We start from the raw sequence: 17,969 nt of genomic DNA on the forward strand, positions 1-17,969 counted from the left end.
AGAGCTCTTTTGTTGGTTTTTTTCCCTCTTTTTTTCCTCTCTTTGCTCTCTTCCTCCCGCACTGACTCTTGAAAAGCTTTGCCTTTCGTTCTGTATTTTCCTTCTATTTTCTATGACGCTTGCGAAAGGGCATGTTTATGTGACACTCTCCCGTCCCTCCTCTCCTCCTCTTCCTCGCCTTGTTGAGGTTCTCCCAGAGGGACTGTCATCCATACGACTCAGGAAAATCTCATCGGACTGTGCACGCATCCCGCTACTCACAGCAACACTCGCATCTCATCCTCCATATGTGTGTGTGTGTGTGTGTGTGTGTGTATTTTTTTGTATTGTGCTTGTTTTCTACAGATGATTAAAGCACAGATTCCCCTATCCCCTCTTTTGAGTTGACTGTTCCAAGAAGCCTCAGCGTGTGAGTCTGTGGTGTTTTTCTGGATGTGTGGATGCCAGTGTTGCTGTATTGTAAGATGTCAGCGAGCTTGTGCAGCTTGCGCCATATATCCATTCCAGAACCCCTTTGACGCAGCGATTCCCTTTAAAGCGGTGTCTGCTACAGCTGAGCTCTCAGTGGAGGCTGAACTTTTCCTAGTGCTGAAGATATTGGGGGTTAAAAAAAAAAAAAAAAAAAAAAGAAATCATGCACTAATGATAAGGAGGCTGAAGGCTGAATTGATTCCACTCAAGATCACGTGGATTGTTGTGCTGAGAGTTGAGAGGAGACAGCGACAACTCAGGGGGAGCCATCGAAGCTGTGCCTTTCATTCGCCATCCTCACTCACAAGCCTCCGTGATGTCATTCGGGCCGCCGACCGGCTTTCAGCACCTTCCGGAAAACGTCCCCGTTAACCCCCCCCCCCCCCCCCCCCCCCCCCCCCCCCCCCCCCCTCCCGGGGCGCCTCACACGTGTCGTCCCGAGGTTACAGCGGGGCGATTTGAATCATTGTCCTCTCGGTTGGCATTAAAAAGCTGGGCGACGCCGGCGAGGCGAGGTCGTGCTTTTGTCCCGCATTCAGTGACGCAAGTGTGCCATTGTCAGCCAACTGATCCCCCCCCCCCACCCCTTTATTTATCAGCTGCTTTTGTCCCTATTGAGATTGTATTCGCTCTTTCAGCCTACCTGAGTGTCTCCCTTCCTCTCCCCAGACACCCTGGTGTCATTTCTTTTTTCACTCAGTATGGTCATCTCAAACACGTTCAGATTTTAATACAAGTCCAGTCTGACAAAAAGCTGTGGAATCAGCAAAAGATGTGGATAAAACCAGTCTAAATAAGCCAACATGGACAGTAACAGCAGATCAAATGATTCCGTGAACTAAGGACAAAATCCACTGTGTGCTGTGTGGATTTCACATCAGTCCAGGTGAGAACTGCAGCTTCAAACATCAGTCCTGAGACATTTTCGAGTCAGGAAGCGACATAAACTACATAATGTTAAACATGATTCTGTCCCACCTTGTTTGAAATGTGTCACTTTTACCAAACAAATATTTTCCAATTTTGTGTAAATCTTTTTTTTTTTTTCTTCAGTGGATTACCATTCGTTAACTTTTCCTTCAAACCTCTCCTAGTTCTTTCTAGAACTGACCTCACAGATTGTGGATTTTCTCGTCTTTTCGCTCCGCTGGGTCTGCTCGGAGCAGAAACGGCAGAGTTCGCGCTGACGCACGCACAGACAGCCTGATGAATGTGTCCCCTCTCCATCCTGTCATCTTTGTCATTTCCTGCCACCTCTCTGTCTCCGTCCTTTCCCCTCATCCTGCTCCCACCGTTCCCCCCCTCCCGCAGGGGGGTGGGGTGGGGGTGGGGGCTTCATTATGTAACCGAGAGGACATCTGAGTGCTACCTTTGCCGACAAGCAATTAGCCCGCGATTATAGGACCGCCTGGTGATCGGGGAGATGTGTATCTCTCCCCTGCCTGTCTTCTTTCCCCTTCACTCCATCTGCACTCCACCGCCTCCCCCCTCCTCACCACCCTGAGCTTTTTTTTTCCCCCTCTCTCTTTTCTTCTCCTGAGTGACATCTTTTGAGGTTAGCTGTCCCAGAAAAACTCCTCTTTATGGTTTCTTTTTTGTTTTGTCGATTAATATCCGCTAGGAGAAGAGCCGGCTGTCCTTGAGTGAGACAGATGTCTTTAGAGAAAGACATGTTTCTTTTTCAGCGTGTGTGTGTGTGTGTGTGTGTGTGTGTGTGTGTGAGAGAGAGAGAGAGAGACAGAGAGAGAGAGAGAGAGAGAGAGAGAGAGAGAGACTTTGGGCTGTGTGGTGCAGTTTGCTGCTTCAGGCAAGCATTGACATTGGACACTTATCAGAGAGAAATGCTCCAGTTTGTGTGTGTGTGTGTGTGTGTGTGTGTGTGTGTGTGTGTGTGTGTGTGTGTGTGTGTGTGTGTGTGTGTGTGTGTGTGTGTGTGTGTGTGTGTGTGTGATAGTGGTGGGAGAACCCAGCGCTATAAAAAGACATCAAAACATCTGTCGGACAGCGTCAAGGCAGGAGGCCGTATGAATATTCAGTCGGCGGTGGCACCCTCCCCGTCACCGTGTTTAACCTACTTACCATTTTAGAAGAACAGAGCCGAAGGGCCCGGGGACCACTCAGCACCCCACCCCAGCCCCACCACGCCCCCGCATGCCCACGGGCACCCGCAGCCCGGAATACTAAAACAAAAGAGCTGCAAACTCAACCGCCGTTGAAGTGAACACAGACAGGTTTAACCCACATTAACCTCCCATGTCTTAATTAAAATGTCCCAGAGTCCTGTGGGGGTGGGGGTGGGGGTGGGGGGTGGGGGTGGGGGTGGGGGGTGGGGGGTTTCAGACAGCAAAGCCATATATACATATGGCGCACACAAGTCACCTGACAGAGGCAGAGGGCATGCGCCTTATCAGAATGTGGGAGAAGAAACGAGATGACCCAAAAATGAATGTACCATCCCATCAGCATCAGGCCACCTCGTCCTCCCTCTGAATCTCAAAAGACACTCTTTCTTTCTTCCTTCTCCTTATTGTTCAATATTTTTCTCCTCTTTTTGCTGAATGTAATGATTTGATCTTTGTTTGCTGCATCTGATCTTATTTCCAATTAATAAAATATTGGTATTGTTCTTTGCAAAAAAAAAAAAAAAAATCCAAGCCTGCTGTCGTGGTTATTTTTTCAAAGCTGTGATGGAGATTTCGAACACGAGTACAGCAGATGGATGGGAATGTAAGTGATGGCCCATGACCTTCCAGGTAGCGTTTTATGATCATCTAATGAACAGTGACACCCACGCCGCTCTCTCCTGCAGTTCCACAGTGGACACACATCACAAACCCTCCTGCAAATGAGTTCCTCCACAGGATCGTTCATTATGAAGCTATTAGCAGGGCAAAGGACAGAAAGTGCTCCGTGTTGAGCTGGTCTCTCTGATCCTACAGGAGCACATATTTCATTTTTCCATGGCATCATGGTCCTCCGGAGAACTGAATAATCCTTTAGATGGGTCAAGAGAGAGGGAGTGAGAAAGAGAGAAGCGCATATAAGAGTATATTATCAGTGTTTAGATTTCAATGGAGACAAAGGTTTTGTTGTTTGAAATACATCGAAAACTTGATGTGGTTTCTGAAAACATGAATGAAAACTGTGAATAGAGAGGTTGAACCACAGGTTGAACAGGCGAGGGTAATGTGACACAAACAAAACACACTGGTAGCATTTCCAGAGTGTGTCCTGTATGCATTCACCCAGTGTTAGATGGGATCAGCTACTTCTGCTCCACAACGGTGACACAACAGCCCTACAACAACTGTGGATTGGATAAAGAAGAAATACAAAGATGGAACAATCTAACAGTTACAGCTAATATCAGCAGTCATAATGTCAATCTGTGCGATGTTACAAACAAAAACTGTGCAGCTGACTGCAGTTAATACAACACACAGAATTATCCGGTTAGTTCAGTCGTCCCTGACCATCATGTTGCTTAATTGTTATGTAACAGGATTATTATTCAGAACTGCACAGCAAACACTGCGGAGCAAGGTGAAACATGAAAATGAGACTCGCTTCTTTTCTGCAGCAACAATCGGAGCTCTGTGGAGCTTTTAAAGAGGTGATTTGGCTTCAGGGTACACCAAGAGCAAAATATGAAACTGAATCGTAACTGTGTCAGGATTTTCAGAGGATACATGGAAAATGAAAATACTGAGTGTCAAAGTTGGACCAAAACGACCAGTAATGAAAATGTTTCAGTAGTTGTTCAGCCTGTCGTATGAAAATAATTTTCTAGCCAGTCAGGCTATTCTTTTTTGCAACTTTTCCTCAATTTTCATAAAATAATCATGAACTTCAATATGTCACTCCTACATTAAAAAAAAAAAAAAACATCCACCAGCTAAATAAGTATTTCAAAACCCTTTCTAATCACAATCTGATGTGTTTTGCATCAAGCTTCAATTTTTCTTGTGAGCATTGAGTTAATGAAGCAAAGTCTGTAATGCGACGGGAGGCTGAATGATGAACTGAGCTGATTCCGTCCTCTCTCCTTCTAGAAAGGTGTTCCAGCTCATTACATCCCTCAAACTGTAACATCCACAGAAAAGACATTAAAATGTCGATTTTGGTGGCATTAATTCCCTCAAACTCTGAATAACTCCTCATCTTCTTAGCTTCGCAGAATGTTTAGAGGGTGTTTTTGTGGCAACCCTGAAAATAATCGATGTGATATTTCACCAGAATAGATAGCAGCACCTTCTAAGATGAAACAAACTGTTCTGGATTACAGTAGAAACACCGACTGCTCTCAACTTGCAGGACTTCCCTTTATGCTCTGTGTTCTGTCAGTTTGCTGGATTACTAGTTACTCTGAAGAAGCCTCCTGAAAAACTTAAACTTAAGTATAAATCAATAAAAATATGAATAGATATAGAGCAGGAACCATTTAAGCCTCCCTGATCAAAGGACGGTGTCCAGCTTTCAAGTATACTTACCCAAGAAAAGAAAAGCTCTGTGCTTCAGGTCAGCTAACTGGTATTGTTTGTGTGTGAAGAAAAAGAAGCACGATATCCAGAAAGAACATTTCTCTCTCCTAAGCAACAACTATGTTGGATCTATTGATGTGAAGAGATGAAGAATAGATTGGGAAACAAGTAATGATAGCAAAAAAAAAAAAAAAAAAAAGACAAAAATGAGTGAAAGAGCTCTCAAGGCTACCGAGCAGTTTTACTCATTCATTATCAGAGAAGCCAAACACACCATTGTGAATGACATGCTCAGCTTTGACTTAGACTTGTTGGTGTGCCTTGAGGATTTTTCAAAATTAATTTTCTTTTAAATAGAGACATTAAAAAAAAAGTGGTTTATGAAAGACAAATAACCAAATCAGTTCCCAGCCACTTGTCAGTGGAAGATAAAACTCGATACTTTGATAAGTGTGCAGTTTAATGTCAAGTGTGACTTTAGAGTTCCGCTCAGTCCCTCTTCACCTTGCAGGTGTTTCTTCCTCTGATTGTCCTTTGTTACATTCTCCACACGAGTCTCTCGGGGAGACTTAACAAACTGAGTCAGACATTTGAATGACTATCACACTAAAATACGACACATGCATGACTGCAAATAAACAGAAAGTACCTTATTTTTAATAAAAAAAGATAATCATGAGAGGACTGATTATAGTCTTCAAGTTTTTATGTAGCTTTTATAGAAATATAACAATTTAGCCTTTAATAATTTCACTTATTTAATTATTTATTTTAATCATTCTATTTATTTTCTTCTCTTTTCCTGCAGCTTTTATGTTAATGTTCCTTTCTAAGAATAACAAAAATCCAGTTGATACAGACCCAGGTCCGAGAAACAAATTACACACTCGAGGAGAGACTTCCTTGTGTTACAAATCTCCTCTTGTCAAGTCTGTGAAACCAGCTGGAACCACAGCTGATCTTCTGGGCTCAGGCAGCCGTGAAGAGATCAGATCTCTGCCGCAGACTGAAAAATCGGATTGTAAGACTCGGGCCGGAGCGGCTGCCATTCAGGCTGAGATCTGCACACATCCAGTCATATCTAGGTCAGAATTTGGGTAAATACTTAAATCTGAGGTTTCATTCCTGCACCTTAAGATGCCTGTGGAGAACGACAGACGCTTCTCTCTGGAATATAAATAAGATCACCTTGTTGGTGCTGCAGTCATATGATGAAATGTCAGATTTGTTCCAATCTGATTTTGGCTCACCAGCCAATATTTTTTAGATAAACCTTTCTAATGCTGGTTTGAACCCCTTTTGCTTTTGTGTCTGTCTGGTTTCTTGGTGTCGTAAAATCATCAAAGTGCTGGAAACATTTCTCAGATATCTGGGTCCATATGGACGTAACATAACATAAAGCTTACATTGAGGGCTGGTTCAGGTCATCCTGGACCATTTTCGAGTTGAGTTTCCAGGTTTTGTTTCTCCTTTCTCACTCCCCATAGTGACGTTTCACGGTTGCATTCCCCTAACATTCTCTCCTTCTCCTGTCGTCTGTGCTCTGTCTCTTCTCTCTTTGCATCTTCCTACAGGATCTGGAAGGTCGTGATCTGAGTCTCCTCCCCATCAGGTGCACAGCGAACAGTTTAGCTTGTTGTCTGAACTCAGCTTGGCTGTTTCTTTCAGTTTCCCTTTTCTACCCCTCCTCTGGAAAGTTTCCACCTCTGAGTCTGGTTCTGCAGGATTTCTTTCTGTGCCGGAAGCAGCCATGAAGGTCATAAAGGTTTGGACACAGTCAGCTACTGTACTCAGGTAAACTGTGGACTTCAACCGATACTCAGTTGACGGCAAGGGACCGAAAAGTGTGAGGAAAATCTCGCCGACAAAAAGTACTGTGTGCGTCATAAACTGAGATGCTGCAGAGATGATAAATGTCTGCTGAACATTTAAGGAAATCTCTTCAAAAATGTTTTAAATCTATCAGTCTGGACTGATCGACGTCTGTATTCTTGCATTTTACATGACGTTACTCATTAAATTTGGACAGTTACCGCGGGACTTCTCCATAAATCAAGAAAGGATTTCCAGACTCAAACAGCTGCATTTCAGTCCATTGCACCACACTGACACCATTAAAGATACATGGATGATGTGAGGACGTGAAGTGAGGCCAGCGCCCGCTCTGATCAGAGTTCTCGGAGGAATTTGGAATATCACGGATGATTCGACAATGATTGAGCCGATGTTAAGAAATGGAAGCCTTTGAAGTTTTTCCTTGATTTACCTTGTTATCTCTCCATTGTTGATCTTTTTATCTCTTCAGAGCTCAGTCCTGGTGCACCGGCTGAACATGCATCATCTGTTGGAGGTCGGGAGTGTGTTCTGGGAGTTTAATGTGCCTCAAGAGACCAACACTATTCCCAGTGGGGTGAATGGAACTTGGGAGTTTTAGCCGAACACGTGGACTCTGCATTGCTGACTGGGAAAATCTGGAAGAGACAGCTGAGTCCCAATGCTTAAAACTTTTATTACTGTTTCCTGTTTGCCTTTCAGGTCATCTCATACGTAGCAGCACTCGTTTTTAAGCATTTTATTAATAATGAAAAAAATATCTCTATACATACTGAGGAGGATTTATGAACCTGATATTTTACACAAGGGCAGACTCGAGTGTTTCGCCCAAGAGCACAAATTGGGACTGTCACCTTGATGTATGCTGCTTGTATTAACTGGATTGTTTCGGGTTTATAGCGCACATGTGAAGCATCCCCGCTCTGACTTGAGCCCGCTTTATCTTGAAGGGCACCATGACACCCTGCTGAATGTCATTTACCCCCTACACACACACACACACACACACACACACACATCGCCGAATGAAAACCACGAGCACGCACCATAAAAATTGTTCATATGACAGTCTTGAATGTCAGCGGCGCTCCGCCCGGAGGACGGCCGTGTTGTCAGTAAGCAAATGTCACCACAATTAAAGCTTTGTAAAGCGGGAGTATAAAGGTTAGCAGGACTACATTTACACCACCTTTTTTTTTTCTTGGTTTTGTAATAAAAAGAAAATGGTATAGTGAACATTTTGTGATTCAGACCTGGAGCATGTCCTCTCAGGAAGCACTCTCCCTTTCAGATTTCCACTATCTGTTATTCCATTAGCAGGTCAGAAGAATGTAAACGGCCACTTTTCTCTTGCATTATTGATAGTGTTCGCATTGTGTGTGAGCTTGAGTTTAACGGACAGCCCTAAAACTCTTGGACTATTTCTGCCTGCGTGCCAGAAACATCTCGGACTGCCCCCTCGCTTCCCTCCAGCCTTATCTCCGCTGTGTGTCAGAACCAGAATGGGGTCTCTGCTCCTTATCAGTTTGTCCGTTGTATTCTTGGCTCCAGCCGTTGGACAAATTGCCATTTATGGCTAACGGGAGTCCACTATACAGTAGCGCCCACGCTGCGCTCCACTGACCCACAATGCATCAGGGCTTTATAAAAGCCCTCCACAAAGACACCCCAGTTGGAGGTTAAAAGCTTCTGGCGACCCGCTTCTACGACTGTATTTATCCAGAACTTGGAACTGAGTTTTGTTCTCTTGGGACTTAGCTGTACCGGGAACGGGAGAGTATTTTTATTCATCCTTCCTCCATGGCGTCAGTGATATCCTCCAGCCGCAGATCATCCTCGTCGTACCGCTCCTCGTCACGTTACAGCACGTCCAGCTCCTATCGGTCGGAGGGTTCTCTGGGGGGATCGTCCGATTCTCTGGACGCTCTCTTTGAGCCTTTTCTGGACTCTGCCGATCGCAGCAGCCTGTTTGGGGATGAGGGCTCCGGGAGTCCCACCTGTATGACCCCCTTCAGCCTGCACGGCAGATCCTCCTACGGGCAAACTGGTGAGACGATCCAATCATCACACTGGTGCAGGGAACTCCACAAACTCAACAAACTGAAGGCTCGATGAGCAAAACTGAACTAATCTACAAACTGTTCTACAAAACCTGCATGATGAATCACCTGTCCTCTATCTGAACAACAAAGTTAGCTACCATTTGACAGAAAAAGATTTGGATGGCCTGCTTAACCAACAACTAACCAACCAACCAACCAACCCACCAACTGACAGAGCGAGTGAGCAAACAGGCAAACAAGCCAAATGTACCAATTGATGATTAAACAATAAATACAAAGGATTTCTTAATAACAGTTGTATTAATTTCTCTAAGATAGCATAAATACAAATTCAATAAAAACTCAACTACAAAATATGAAAAAGTATTAGAACGTTTTTAAAGTTATTATAAATTAAATATTGGATAAATGAATTCATAAATGAATTAGGAATACTTGATGATTTTGTCCACAACATTAATATGCGTGCCAGTAAACTCTAAAAAAGTTAAACTTTGGTTTGAAATGCTGATTGTCTGAATGACAAATTCTTTATTTTTGGGTGTGAGCTCAAAATGAGCATGCTGGGCCGCCGGGGTAAATACAGAGAGACATCAGCATGTTAAATATTTTACAAGGGCAGAAAAGTGAGAGGGAGGCCTTTCCGCACTATTGAATAATGTGTCTTAGATTCTTTCTATAATATAAACTGTGCAGTTGGTTTAATGTCACAGAGCGGCACAGGAAAGAACAGCGCACCTCCACAATACCCGCTCCGACTGTTGTGGATTCACTGTTGGCCTTTTCGAAAGGCCTTCACTTTTTCACATGACAGTGGAGAGTTTATTGAATGAAGGAAAAAAAACTGTGGCTCTGAGAGAGAAAAGGGCCTGATCAGAGGAAGGAAAAGGAGCCAGTGTGGCTCCAGACAGACATAAAGATCCAACGCCACGGCTCAAGAGATTACACAAAAGGTAGAGTGCTACGATAAAACACAGGCTTCGTGTGGAGCGCTAAAACAGTTACACTGCTGCGCAGAGCATGATGAGCCGCGTTAAAAAGGTTTACGAGGCCACAGGCAGATTAAAGGCCGATCAATAATGACCCAAAAAGAGCAGATTTCATTGGTGTGGAAGATTTCAGCGCTGAGGAGGCCTTTAAATTTTTACACACTGTCAAACCAAAAAAAAAAAACCCAGAAATGTTTGATGCTTCTGTGGAGTCTCCGTTTTTATTGGAAACTTTTTTCTTTCCAGACAAGCATTAAAATACATTTATTACTCAAACAGAGGATCTTTGTTTTAGATCTTGATTTAATATTCTGGTGCAGTGATTATCTAATTAATAAAAATCTCTGTAGTAGCGTGTCATGCTAGAGGTGTGTGTGTGTGACTGGCTGTCTACATTAACACACACTATGTACTCAGAGTTCTTCTTACTGAGTCAACCTCCTGCTGATGATGGAACACTTTCTGCATGTTTTTCCTGTAGTTTGGTTTACAACAGAGACGATTTGAAATAGACTGAATGTTAAACATTTCAAACGGATGCAGTAATTCCCGTGTGTGTCCTGCAGGCGGCGCTGTGACGAGCAGGCAGCCCGGCGCAGGTGGCGGCGGCGTTCAGCGTGTGGGAGACAGCTACTGCACGTCTGTTGACGTCAGCCAGTTCGAGCCACACGACATCGTGGTGATGGCGTACAACCACCACGTCGTCGTTCACGCCCAGAAGGTGTGCGCGAGTTTTCTGTGTGCGAGTGAGGCGAGGTGTGTGTTTGTTCTGCTCAGAGTGGAAAGGAGGAAGTAGAATGTGACCCGAGTGCGTTTGTGTGACAGTTGAGATGAATCAGATGTTAGGAACACTTAGTTCAAGATTTGATGGATACATTTCTGAAGTTTGGTTTTATACAGCACAAAATAACATTTAGACTGCGCTCTCATCTCAGACGACTCAAACTAGAGGTCAGATTTGTGTCAGAGGTTATCAGGCTATCAGGCCAGGCCCGCTGACAGGGGGGGGGACAAACGGGTCTGTTTTCCCGGGCCCCCCCGACACACACACACACACGTTGAATGGCGGCGCTCGTCTCAGGCCCGTCTGGCGCGTATAACAACCTGGGACTGGGCCCACCCAGCACTATCTTGTCCCGGGCCCAGGACCTGAAAAGTTTTTATTCCCTGTGTGTGTGTATTGCAGTAGCAGGAGAGGAAAGGAGATGCAAGAAACAAACAAACAAACAAAAAAAAAAGAAGACAGAGTACAGTTAAAAAGATGTTTGCAATATATGTATGAAACATAAGAGAAATATGTCAGAAGCTTAAAAGCTGAATTAAATCAAAGCAAAACCAAAATGAAAACACAATAAATAACCTGTGAGACATCAATATAAAAACCCACAGAGAGCGGAAAGCCTGAGACAATATATTGGTTTTAAAGAGATTTGCCTCATCGGTCATTCAAGGGCATCCCCTGTGATGTGTTGCATTGTGTCACACACAATAACTGGTAAGGTACACCCTCTGTGACATTACCTGAAGAAAAAACACTGTTGCATATAAGATGTAAGATCTGCTACAATTTAAACAAAATCATTTTAAAAGAAATGATGCACCAAAAAAAGACATGGTATTTGGACATTGCACTGTCTTGCACAAGGAGACATAATTAAAAACGAATGCTTAGAAATTGTGCTTAAGTGTCTTTGCAAATGCATTCTGTTGCAGATCTGGTAAAACCACATTGACTACAACATTTAGGTATTTAACATTCGATGGAGTTGTGGTTGATTATAAGACATTAGGCAGTCATTTCACTGGTTTGACTCACTGAAGTCAGACTGACAGCACTCCTTCATGACACATATGAAGGAAAAGAACATTCTACATCATGCCATCAGCATCAGAATGTTTTTTTTTAAAAAGATCTCATTGCTGTCAAGTTGAGTGGTGTTGTGCTTTTCTATGTACACTATTTCATAATCTTTGTGCAAACCTGATCAAAGATTACTCTTCCCCTTTAATTAGTTTAAGTTACAGTCAGCCTGAAAGCACTCCAACTTCATGTGGTAATCTGCTTCACACACAGCAGCAGGAAGCTGTACAACGAGGCTGGCATCAAATTACAAGCAAGTGATGGAGTATGTCAACAGGTTTAGCAAAGCTTAAAGACAGGCTTCCTCAGAGCTGCAAGGAGCTTAACTTATCATGTTGGATGAATTCAGGAAGCTAAAGTTTAAATAAAATTTTTTTTCCTTCAGTTTGTTCTGTGGATTTCTATAATGAAAGAAAAAAAAACTTGTAAATTACCAAAACATGCTCACTTTAATCATCACTGAATACACTATTACTTACTGCCATTCTGTACAGATAATTGAAATAAGAGTATCCTTGCCATCTGGTAGCCCAACATGGATCGGTGATGTATCACCGCCTGTCAGACTCACGTGTTGTGTTAGTTGTTCCTGTCGGCAGGCGGGATCTTTCTGCCTGATCTACGTCCTCGCTCTGCCTTCCCTTTAAGTTTGATATTAATCATGTTTAAAAGGTAAGGGAGTAGAAGTAGCACTGGGGAGAGCGTCCGCCTCAGAGTCGGGAGATCATCTTAACGGGGGTCAACAGATAAATTGGCAAATATCCACAATCGTTCAACTCGCCTTGAAGGCCTTAACTGTGAAAAAGTGTCTTCAGAGAGAACTCGTCAGTGTTGATTTCCTTCTTCTTCCTCTGCTTTTCTTTCATCTTCCAAACAGTGCTGACCTCTCAGCTTCCCTTTCTTTCCCTGGTTCTCACCTTCTTTTCTCACCCTTGTGCCTTTCTTCGCCCTGTCGCTATTCTTACCCTCTTCGTCCGTCTGCCAGTGTTTGGTGGCCTTTCTGCTCATCACCTCTTCGACCCTGTTTGTCCCCTCCCAGCAGATCAATCCCGTCTCTTCAATCTGTTCACTTCTCACTCTGGTTTTCTGTCTCCATCCTTCAGGTATTGGACGACGGAAGTGTGAGCGACACCTTTACCCATAAGTCCTTGTTCCCAGAGGACATGGACCCCTTATCGGTCTGTGGAGCCCTGAATCCTGACGGTACCCTCGTGGTGACTGTTCGTCGGATCGTCGCTCCTGTTCTGGACCCACCTCCAATATACCGCAGTGAAGCCCACCTTTGACTTGTGTCTTCATATTGTTTCTTATCTTGGCTGCCACTGTTAAAAAAACTAATGTTGGTGTTTTGATTTTCACATGATGGACCGTTGCCTTCCAAGCAAATAACGATATGAGAATAAAAATGGAAACAGGTGTTTGGAATCACATCATCGAGAGGGTTTGATTCTTTTGGTCATGCTGACTCAGTTTATCTTCAAATAGCAAAGTCAGAGATTGTTGTAATGTCTTTGTACACTTACTGTTTGGCATTTAGACATGGTATGGACTAAAGTACCCAGATACTTCAACATTAAAAAAATACACTTGGCTCCCCTTTTTCAGAAATAACAGCTTCAATTTTTCTTGGAGGGTTTTTTAACAAGATGGTGGAGTTTTGGAGGAAACTATTTCATGGTATATTTTCTTCAGATCATTAAATAGTTGGAGGAAAATACTTGAAATCGTAATTTGCTTTGGATTTATGATTCAAGCCCGAGTACATCTGTCTCCAAAGGCCTTTTTTTTTCACCTCATAACCAGCGCTCCCATCAATCAGTCTCCAAGTGAAGCCTTCACAGTGGCTCCAGTGACACCTTTATTTAACATTCATCAGCACGGGGGTGGAGTCAGCACGGACAGATGGCGCTCCACTCAAGTGCTGCTAACCTCATTCATCACAAAACACAGCTGAGCAATGTTTTAATGGAGGGATATTTTTCTTTTTTTTTTTTTTATTCTAACTCATTCTTGACTTCTCCATCTGTGTCATCTCACATGTAGACAAGTAACACAGCTGCTCGCTCACTCACACACACACACACACACACACACACACACACACACACACACACACACACACACACACACACACACACACCAGGAATCTCCAGAGGCGGTGTGACGGTCCCACCTCGAACCCACCGAGGGACGGCGTTCGTTTAGCTCATTAAGCTTTTACCAATCCGTTGTCCCCCCATTATGGTCCAGATGCTCTCCACAGGAAAACAACAGAACAGAGAAGCAGTATGTGTAGGCAGGGAAACACTGATGAAGACACAAATGCAGACAGAGAAGTTTGTGAATGCTGGTTGCTACAGAGTTAGCTAACGGTTTGAAGATGTCTGACTTCAGTTTTACGCCTCAAGATATTTCATTGAAGATCGTCTGTGTAACTCCAAAGTGGAATGAGTACCACATTTTTCCTTGGAAACAAAAAGAAACGGGTGTCTTAAGCACACTAAGTTGGACAAATCATGACAGTGTCTTTATTTACTTACTTTAACAAATGCAGGTTGGTCAGACCCATTTCCATGACAGGAACAAATGAGAGAGAAACACTGCCATGACTTGTCATTGCTACATTTCATTTGGAGACATCGGATAATGTAACAGGCATGTCTTTGGACTGTACAGTTGGAGAACATAAGAACCACAAAACATAGATAGAGTTTATTTTGAATAAAGCACTGTGAACATTACTAAAAAAGCACAAACTCACAAGCTAAAGTGCATCAATGAAAATGACTAAAAGAACATGGAATCAGTGACGGGACAAAAAAATTGGACCAGAACAGTTCATTCATCCTCCGTCCGGTGTTAAGGAGCTGAAGTCAGTCCAAGTGATTGGCAGGACACACCTTGTCCAGCTGGTCAGATAATTACAGAATTTATATAAATATGTATTTTCTAAAATAAGTAATATAGCTCTGCAGAAGTTGGGCACGTCTAGACTTCAATAATGTGAGCATACAATATTTGTGTATCCAAAGAGCTTACTGAGATTCACATCTTATCAGCGGTTGAAGTCGATGTGAAGGAACTACAAACTATTTGGAAGGAATGGCTTTGAAAAATTCCTCAGATACTCTCCATCACTGGGTTGAAGGGAACTGAAGCTCTCTTTTGGTGTCATCAAACAACCCAATGAATAATCTTTTTAATGCGAGAGAAGCCTGGATTATCAGATGAAAACATGCAAAATACTCACAGAAAGAGCAGAAACTGATTTTTTAAGGTGCCAGTAACTCAAAAGTCTTCCAACTAACTAACTTGTTTGTAATATTCTGAAAGATCCTGAAAAAACCCAATGAGCCAAGTTATGTACAGTCACTCAGCTTCAATCAAAACTTGATCCAAACTTGAGTCATAGAGAAATGCATGAATACATGAAGCCACTTTTACATAAGATACAATGTCTTACTAGACATATGACCAACTACATTAGATCTGGTCCAACTGCTTTGAGATGCAAAGAAACATCACTGGAAAAGAAAATGGGAGGACTCAACTACTATTGTTGTGAGTGGAAGAGAGACACAGCTGTACAAACTGAACCACAGATTCCCAGCACACTCTGTACAGAATACAAACACAGGGAGAACAAGCAAATTCTACCAAGAAAATAACTGTTATCTGGCACTCATATATAAGGAACCTTAACACGAGACCTGGTTTGACCTGGAGATCACCTGTCTTTCATATTCTAGGCTGTTTACTTGAAGTTTTTAAGAGAAAAATCCATCATTTTTGTGTTTTTGTTACGGGACAGTTTCACATTTACACCCCGATGTTTTGACAATGATGTCCATTTAGTCTTTTTCATGCTCGGCCACAAGTGGGTGCTGTTGTTTGTTTTCATAATGAAACAATATGTGATAAACATTAACAATGGCAGGTACAAAGACATCCATCATGACTCATGATGAGGCTGAGATTGTCAAACTATCAACTCCGAGGAGAACATGAGCTGGGACTCTTGACACTCCGGAGGGAAACATTATTATTGTCCATCCACTCAACAAAATGTGCAGAAAAACCTTACTACTACTAAAACATCGTTGGGCCATTGTGTGTGTGTGTGTGTGTGTGTGTGTGTGTGTGTGTGTGTGTGTGTGTGTGTGTGTGTGTGTGTGTGTGTGTGTGTAGTGGTTAGGGAGGAGGGGTGTGGGCTGGGTGGGACTGGGGGGGGCAGTGGGGCAGGGGGGTTAAGAAGGAGGAGGGTGGCTGGGTGGGGTTGGAGGGGAGGAAAGTGGGAGAGGACGGGGGGGTGGGGGGGGGGGGGTCTTAGGTAGGGGGACGGGTGTGTTTTGGGGGTTGTGATGCCCTGGATCTTGGGGTACGCGGCTGGAGCACTAGGGGGGCACTGGCCTGGGACAGGTAGCCGTCAATGGGGGCCGGTTTTCCTGGGTATGGTTATGGTCCTCTGCCTGAGTGGGGCGGGGTTGGCTCTTGGACTCTTGGGTCCTGGGCTATCAGCTCTGTCCACCCTGGGTGTCTGGTGCCCGGTGCGTGGACGTCTGCCTCGGGGAGTGGCTTGGATCTGGGCTCTGGGATGGGTGCTGGTTGTCTGGGCCATGAGGGCCTCTCTGGCCTGGACTTGTCAGGGGTCAGAGGTCAAATATGCTTTATCACTATCACATTTGCATGATCACGTTGATCTTTAATCACTCTTCTCATTTTACATGTGGACTCGGTTACCTTGTTTGCTTGTGGTGGGTTAGACTTATGGTGATCCGTAGCAGTCCTCTCCTGATTCTCTCTTGTAATTTCCTACCTGGATCCTCAGCTTCACACCCCAGTTTACTGCTGGCTATATACTCCAACAAAAGTTCGTAACATGCCCTCTGTCATGTCTTTATGTAGCTGCAGTAGACGACTGTATGTAGTGTCGATATAATTTTATTTTTTTTTGTAGAAAAAAAGAATAGAAAAAAAAAATGTCGATATTCTCTTCACTCTTTTTTTTTGTTGGTATTGTTGTTTGCTTGTTTGTTCTTTCTTACACTTTCTTTCACTTTTCTGTCTTTTTACGTCTTTCTGTCCTCCTGTCAAGTCCAGCAATATCATGTATCAGTACTCAAAATAAATAAAATTTATTAAGAAAGCATGTTAACCAAAGGAGCTTTAAGCTTATAAGCTCCTGTTGGGAGAGCAGATCTGTCAGGTACATAGCAGCAGCCAGACTTCCATTCTGCTGCTTCCATGCCGGACAGGACAGGTTTAAAAATAAGAAAAAAAAAAAAAAAAAAAACGTTGTCGGGCCTTAGATGTCTACCTGCCACAACGCACTTGACTCTAATGATAATGTCATCACTAAGCTCATAATACTGTAATCAGCAATGAGATGTAAAGAGGCAGAAAGAGATCTAAAAGATGCAGGACAGGGGATCTGCAGGACCAGGACTGGAGTCCCCCACACTGAATGAACCACAGCGGTGCCTGCCATCCAAGTGGATGAAAACAAGATGTAATTTGCAGTGGTCGATGTATCACTCCCCCTGCTGAATTCTTCTTAATGCTTTTGGAGACGATATCTACCTCCTCTCAAAGTGATTAATGCTGAGCTAAATCGCTGCAGGACGGGGACCATCTATAGTCGAAGTAGGAAATAGATTTTCTCTCTCTGCACTGGAGCTCACTGACGTAGGAATGTCTGCATTTTGATTCATGTTCAAAAGGATCCAAGCACAGCTTGAACAAATGTCACAAATTATGGGATAATGCAGCGGGAATAATGTACACTCATATGTATATACAGTATGTTGTCTATTTACCACTGCGATACTTACAAGAAAAAACAATCCGAATTAAAGAGGCTGTTTTTAATTCTAATCTTCAGTGTAAGTGACTCTTTTGAGACTTTTCATGGTCGATCGCCACCACCACTTTTCTTCCTGCCAAACTGACCAATTATCACAAATGAAGGGGAAAAAAATGGCTCAGGTGGCTCCAGTCACTCTGACCCTAGTCTGGATGAAACGGATAGAAGATGGATGCATGACTCAATAACTGAATTAGTGTGTCATCAAATGCACCAATCAATGAGTAATTTTACACATGCAGATGGCTGGTGAGAGTTGGTAAATGGAATTTAATAACATATTTATATATTACTGTATTTTGCTTCTGTATTCCTGTATCCTTGAAATAAATCTATAATTTATGTACTTTTCTGTAAATTTCAGAGTAAGGCTGTAAAAAGCTACAGTTCATGAACCACTGTTAGATA

The 17,969-nt window shown here is 43.2% G+C and overlaps 1 protein-coding gene across 1 annotated transcript; it reads left to right on the forward strand.

Moving 5' to 3' along the window:
* Positions 1-8,585: 8,585 nt before the first annotated feature.
* hspb12 (heat shock protein, alpha-crystallin-related, b12) lies at positions 8,586-12,984 on the forward strand. The gene is made up of 3 exons (XM_030107685.1): positions 8,586-8,832; positions 10,404-10,558; positions 12,802-12,984. The coding sequence occupies exons 1-3, from the start codon at positions 8,586-8,588 to the stop codon at positions 12,982-12,984; spliced, it is 585 nt and encodes a 194-aa protein (XP_029963545.1).
* Positions 12,985-17,969: the final 4,985 nt, after the last annotated feature.

Source organism: Salarias fasciatus, chromosome 14 (genome assembly GCF_902148845.1).
Source record: "Salarias fasciatus chromosome 14, fSalaFa1.1, whole genome shotgun sequence".
Taxonomy (NCBI): domain Eukaryota; kingdom Metazoa; phylum Chordata; class Actinopteri; order Blenniiformes; family Blenniidae; genus Salarias; species Salarias fasciatus.

What these genes read in the sequence shown, in the direction of transcription:
- hspb12 (XM_030107685.1), top strand. Translation starts at nt 8,586, where the DNA reads ATGGCGTCAGTGATATCCTCCAGCCGCAGATCATCCTCGTCGTACCGC. An exon ending in ATCCTCCTACGGGCAAACTG is followed by an intron (nt 8,833 to 10,403) that starts GTGAGACGATCC and finishes TGTGTCCTGCAG; the next exon opens with GCGGCGCTGTGACGAGCAGG. An exon ending in TCGTCGTTCACGCCCAGAAG is followed by an intron (nt 10,559 to 12,801) that starts GTGTGCGCGAGT and finishes TCCATCCTTCAG; the next exon opens with GTATTGGACGACGGAAGTGT.